At 35.8% G+C, this 7,018-nt stretch overlaps 1 protein-coding gene across 1 annotated transcript; it reads right to left on the bottom strand.

The window, feature by feature from the left end:
* Positions 1-3,626: 3,626 nt before the first annotated feature.
* On the bottom strand, positions 3,627-5,799 carry LOC18431912 (GDP-fucose transporter 1). Its single transcript, XM_006842024.4, has 2 exons — positions 5,665-5,799; positions 3,627-5,551 (listed from the first exon to the last, which is right to left on the bottom strand). The coding sequence occupies exon 2, from the start codon at positions 4,975-4,977 to the stop codon at positions 3,934-3,936; it is 1,044 nt and encodes a 347-aa protein (XP_006842087.2). The 5' UTR covers positions 4,978-5,551; positions 5,665-5,799; the 3' UTR covers positions 3,627-3,933.
* Positions 5,800-7,018: the final 1,219 nt, after the last annotated feature.

Genomic DNA, 7,018 nt, shown 5'->3' on the forward strand with positions numbered 1-7,018 from the left:
ATCAAAGAAAGGGCACAATTTGTTGGGATATTTTACTGTGGCTGGCCAAGTTAAAGTTATTAAAGAGGAAGAAATATTACAGTAAGGAAAAGAAGAGTAAGAAATAATTTATCAAAAATGTAAAATATCACTTTATCACATTACATTTAAATCATAGTAGAGAATATCCATTAACTGTTTAGAATGGAGAATTTATGGGACTTAAGGATGCGTGGTTCAAGTTCAAGGCATTGTTAAGTGATATGGATTAGAGTTTCTTTCTTTTTTTTTTTAATTTCTTTTTATAAAATTATACATCCCTGGCTTGTTGTTTAGTATTCTTTGCTTTGTGCTAAGCTCCTTTTTCTTCTAAGAAAAAGTTGATACGAGGTTGCAACTTTAAAATGTAGAATCAAGTTGTCCCTCAAACACCCATGTCTTAATGTTGAAAAACCCTTTAATTGGTCATCTCGACTTCAAGATACATGAATATGAAAAGAAAAAAAGATTTTAAGTTTTAAAAATAATATATCTTAAAACACATTATTTGGACCATCCATTTTCAAAATTTTCAATCATTTATAGATCTATTTGATTTGAACCATTTTTGGAGTTTAAGATTGTATAATTTGAGATAAAAATAGATTCTCAATCCATCCTAAGAATTTTTTACACTAAAATTATATTTATAATAAGAGGTGCACCTTAATTTGATTGTTTAAGGTTGCAACATTATACAATCCACACCCTTTTATTCTTTGACTTCTTTTTCAAATCTCAGTTCTCTATTCAAATGAGCATATTTGCTCTATCCTCTATTCAAAATACCCTCTAGTCTCCTCAGCATCTTTATCTTATATCCTCTCTTCAATTTGAATTTTTTTTCTCTTTAGGATTTTTTTGGAAGAGGGAATAGAATGGTTGAAGATTGGTGACATTGATGTATCACATTCATGCATGCTCATCCCTAATATTAATATCTATATTATAAATTATAATGAAATATATTTATAAGATATTTCATAGAAGAACGATATTTAACATGAAAATAAGTCCCTACACGACCGATGGCCATCAGGGAGGACAGCACTCGTGCTTGCCCGCAATTTAGTGCATGTTCATGAGCTTTTTGCTCAAGGACACCGTTTCTATTAATCCATAAATAAATTAGTCACCTCTTAAAAATCTATTCTTGAGATGGATTTTTTTGACTTAATTTTTAAGGGCATTGATCTCTAACACGGAGATCATGAATACGAAAAAATAAATCAATTTTAAAATTTTAAAATTTTCCTTTGCTTAATACCTTGCCACCTAACGATGACATTAGTATAGGTTAGTTATTTCTCTTATAATCAAATTAACCTGAAAATTAGAGCTTGCACGCTTTTGAAAGAGATGCGCCTCTTAAAAAATAATAATTCAAATAAAATAAAATAACCAAAATACCATTGCAATTGCAATTCCCAATGTTAACCCTATAATTCACTCTTGGTCTGCAACACATTTTAACACTGCCATATGCAGCAACTGATAAAATGTTTAATACTTCACTTTTTGGACTAGTGTCATGACACCTTGGCTTCGAACTTGGTGGTACAGGAGCAATGCTCTTGTGAGTGAAGAAATGAAATAATATTTATATTTATAAGTAGAGAAGTATAATTTTATTTAAAATAAATTTTTATTTTAAGGGAAAAATAAGTGGAAAAAGGATCCCCTCATTCATAATAAAAATACAACTCAAGACATTATTTTTGTTACACCCACCACCTATGCCTCAAGTCTATTCACACAAAAAAAATAAGTGTACGAAAGTGCCTTATTATAGACACTGTTTAATAAAGACATCGGACACGATCCATGTTGTGTCTTTGAACATTATATCCTTGTGTCAAGTCCACGTAAAAATACTCCTGTTGAGTAGAGAGAAAAGGGGTGACTCTTGAATGATGGATAATTCACATCTAATTAGAAATCCATTGGCGTGAAAGCAGTCACCCGTCAGACTGGTGATTTACTAACTGAAAGTAGAGAAAAGCAGGGGAGATTCTGAGGTTTCTTCATGAATTTCGTGGGTTTTGAACCAGGTCAATTCCGATGACTCTTGAGTCGATCTAGTGAGTCTTTTAGCACTTCATGGGAGGGTATGGCACAGCTCATGCTTGAGGTTTAAAATCGAGACTGAACATTGACATTACCAACGATTCAATGCATCATTTCCTCTCACGATTCGACTGCAAACAGCATCGACTTCAGTGATATCTTAGGAGTGTATGCAGTCATTGGCAACGGAGACATGGTTAATAGTACGAGCTCAACATTTTTTCTGACTGCATGCAGAATATGCACCTCTGTATAATCCTGGCACACTTTGAATCATTTCACTCAATTCCCAAATGGTGATGTAAAATGAATAGAATTTTTGCTCACAATTCCAACACTGCAAGACATCACCAGTGCTTCCATCCCAAATCATGCATGAGAACCACTGCCTGAAACTTGGTCCCCTACTTCTATAGCACAGCAGTCAATGCTGAGGCTTCCTATCGTCTTTCATCTCCACACTCAGGGTATGTTTTTGTGGAAGAAATTGTATCTTGAGCCTTATCCATTACCATTTATAGGGTGACCAAAAGGTCAATTTTGTGGAACACTTTGCTCTCTGCGGAGAATGTAACCCTTAGTTTCAAAGGGTATGAATAAAGCTAATTTGAAGTGCAAAGAAACACAAGCTCCCATCAAGTATTTAAGAACACAAGTTTCCGTCAAGTATTTAAAACTATAAGAAACATGTGCACCTGTCAAGTAAATTGACAAACCCAATTGTAACTAATTGAAATGAGGACCTAGAATTAATCCTAAGACGACAAATGACGATTCAGCCTAGAATTGTTCCAGAAGGTTAAAAAACTAATATATGAACAACTGCAGCATTCTAGAGATGGCTTGTAAGTGTAAGATTCTACCATGTTGTACCTAGCCATGCCTAGCATCCCTGTTCGAAACTTAAAACATCAGGGATGAAAGAAGATGAAAAAAAAGTCTCAAAAGCTGAGAATAATCCATAGCTTGATACTACAAGCCCATTTGTTGCATTGCAACGAAAACCCATACCTTATTCTACTACCTTATTTCCAAATGATCAAAGAATAAGGGATGTAAGAAAGTTGCATACAATGACTCATTCAAGCAATGACTCAGGAAAGATTTTTAATTGAAAAATCCAGAGCTTCAGTATTTTTGTGACTCTAGAGAAGTTGATAAGGGTTTAGACAGAAAATAAAACTTCATTTAAAACAACCCCTTGAAGCATTGCACATCAGAAACTAAGAAATGTCAACCAGATGACAACGATAGGTATGGAAAAGACTAACGAAGTTCAGACTCATCAACAAGTGAACCAACACTTCCAAGTAAATAGGAATTTCTGAACTATGCATTAAAAAAAGCTCAGGTTGTACGTTTTCAACTTTTGGCTCATACTTACATATGCATCAAGTTCTATTCCAAGACTACAGTAAAATCCAAGCCTGCATGTTATCAATCGTGGACACATTATATTTAGTCTCACTTTGTCCACATCAAAAGATATAAGCTATTCACTTGGAACATATCGACATTCCCAGCAGCATCCACAAGACAAATGCAGAGGAACCCCAATATCATTAGGACAAGTATCAATATATTGTTTAAAACTTTAAACGGCAAAAGAATAATTCAAAGAACAAATAAGCCAACCAAAATACTAGATTATCTATGACAATTGTTCTCTCGACAATGTCAATGATCAAGGGAGAGGGCATTAGTGATACAAAAACACACCCCTTATGCAGCAGTGCAAACTAGTCCTAGAAGCAAAATATCCATTACGCCACACAAGACTTGATCATTGACTCCCTAAAATAGCCTAAAATTCTTTCCTCGTCAAGCAGATCACCCTCACCCCATTAGTCACACATTAGAAAGTTTACCCAATAATCCCTTTCCTTGATCTGTGCTCGAAGAATCACCATCCATACCAACTGATTGCTTCATCCCCATTGACTCATGCTGAGATGGGGGGCCCTTAGTCACTGACTGCTGATATAAAACTCCCCCCAAAATGGTAAAAAGCAAGCTAACAAGACCAAATAGATTAGCATGCCTATCCCAAATCGACACATTAATGGCAACCGTGAGAAACTTATTCACGACACCGGTGACCGTAAACGCAGTCGCTGAAATAGCCGTCCTCGCTGCAAATCCAAAGAAACTTATAGCTAAACCAAAAACACAAGACAACCCAACTGCGAAAAAGGCCCCTGACTCAACCCAAGAGCCAGAATTAGATCCTTGAGCCGCTGTAAAAACTTCAATATACTCCCCAGTGATAAACCAAAAGAAGGGAGCCATAACTAAAGATAAGAGATTATTGTAAAAGACAAAGCCCCAAGTGTTCAAACCTAAATTGGTAACAATGTGCTTGATATAGACCATCTCAGTAGTGATGGTTATCAAATAAGCAAATGCCCAAGAATAAGCAGTCAATGTGAAAGCTGAATCAGTGGCTACATACCCAATTGCACCAGCCAAGATAATAACAAGAGAAGTGAAAGTGAGCTTTGACGGACATGGCTGCCTCCTAAAGGTGGTATCAGCAATGGCAACAAGAAGGGGAGTGAGAGACCTAAACACAATGAAGGTATCGACATTAGCATGTCGTAGAAGGTTGGTGTTTGTGAAAATTGCAAGGTAAAACACAGTAGCAGCAGGAAAGAACTTCTTCGCAGTTTCAAACGAGAAGGGATCATGGTGAAGAAACCCTAATTTCCCCAAAACCCATACACCCAAAGCAGAGGTGAGGTATTGCAATGCAGTTAATAGACCAGGGAAATTGAATTCAGTAATGGCATACTTGTTAATGACAGCAAGTAAGCTCGAACATAGAGCATAACCTACAACCAAGCTACTTGTCGCATAGTATTGCTTTGATCCCTCAAATTTAGAGGTAGCCATTGTTGGGTTCTGAAAGAGCCTCACTAAATCTGAACCAGAATTGAATTAGAAGAGAATTCGAAGAGGATTGATCGTTTTTGGGAGATGGGTTCTCAACGATTGATGGTTTAACAGAGAAATGGATCTGAAACACGGGCAAAACTCAGAAGGTGGGCACGAATGTTGCAGGTTTGAAGGAAGTAGATACATTTAGAGGAAGGCAAGGTTAGACGAGACTGTGACGATATCTCCTGGTTTCGTGAGATTGGTTTCATGGAAGAATAACACTGAAACTAGGGCTAAATGTAGCAGATCTAGGAGGTTACAGCCAATGGAGAAACCACTAAATCTAAAGGCAGAGAACTGCAAATTGGAGAAAACCCACTAAATCTAGAGATGTTTAGGACTGAACAAACTCTCAGGATATCCAAAGTTTTCAAGAAATGGGTTTTTATGTATTAATAATTTATCGGAGAAATTTGTATAAAACTAATGCGGCCAAATTTAGCAGATGCAGGGGAATCAGGCAACTTGGAGGAGACCACCATTTTAAGGGAGCCCAGAGTACGACAATACAGCAAAGATATTTTCCCACCTGGTTAAGAGAGAGAGTAATACAACCAATGTTTTAGAGAGAGAGAGTAATACAACCAATGTTTTAGAGAGAGAGAGAGAGTAATAAAGCAATGGTAGGAAGCAGGAACTTACCGCGAGTCTATCTTGCATGGAATGCAAACAATGGGGAAGAGTTGGAAAGGGAAGAAAATAAGAAACTCAGGAGAAATTGGGGAGTGAGAAGAGGAAGGGAAGAAAATATAAAACTGAGGAGATTTTGTGGAGAGAGGAGAGAGAAGAATTCGACCTTTATATAAGAGAGAGAAAGACGGGGTCCATCGTTTTTTTTTTTTTGGGTCGGTAATTCAGTGGGTGGAAGAGAGGCCCTTACCCGTTCTTTCAATAGATTAGAGTCACATTTTCAAGGTGTTAATTGAACATATCACACGAGGCAGTAACTGCACCTGGAGATGCTACGACCCGACCCGACCCGACCCAGCTCCTTTTCTGGGTCGAACTTTTTATATCACATAGTCACAACCCTCCTCCAAATTTGCGGAGCAGCATCACATTGTGGTTCTTGAGCATCCCAACTTCTCCGTAACACCAAGTATATACAGAGACTTGAGTTATTACAGTGCTGGACAACTCAACTTCTTAAGCTAACGGGTGGGTATTAGAAAAATCGAGTTTTATTATATCATAGAAAGCCACTACACAATACTTATAGACGAAATGTTACAATTTATTTCGTCTATAGGCTCGGTGCCGTCCGATTTTTTCAAACAACAAGAATTAAAAGACTACAGCGGTAAAAAAAACACGCGGTATCGCCACAAACGTGGTGCCGTTTGTTGTGGATTCGTTCAATAAACTGTCATGGAGGGCGAAACACTGTTCAAAATCGCCTATAGGTGTTTTTAAGACGTTTCCATTATTATTATTTAAGTTCTTAATTTTTATTAGTATAATATAATTTATATAAAATAATTAATTTTATTCATTTGTTATTTGTATTTTGAATGTATTTTTTAATAAAACTTCTTGAAAAGAGTTTAGCATAATAGAATATTTTTTCTAGTCTGAAATATTTAATAGATAGAAATATTTAATTATATTTTTAATTCTATTCTATTGTATTTTTATTTGTATAGTTTTAGAAGAAGAATTAGCAACATGTTGTTTTAGTATGAAAAATCATTGTGATGGCCTGAAAATTTATTTTCATCTCTAATTACAAAATTTTAAGATTAAAAAGTAGTGTAGACCAAGCATATCTATGAACACTTGAACATTTTGAAAATAATGGCCTAGATGGTACATTACGAGATGCATTATTTCCATGACTTGAAATCCATTTTCTTTTCAAGTCCATACATCTTGAGGCCGAGATAAATGAATTGAGGGCTATTTATCATCTAAACAACCACTAGGGAATTTTTGAGGTGCATTTTAATTTGATTGTTTAAGGCCTCGTCCTTATATAAAGTTTTTTCATATATATATA

This window comes from Amborella trichopoda, chromosome 5, assembly GCF_054954075.1.
Source record: "Amborella trichopoda isolate Santa Cruz 75 chromosome 5, AtrichopodaSantaCruz75HAP2 v2.0, whole genome shotgun sequence".
Classification (NCBI taxonomy): Eukaryota; Viridiplantae; Streptophyta; class Magnoliopsida; order Amborellales; family Amborellaceae; genus Amborella; species Amborella trichopoda.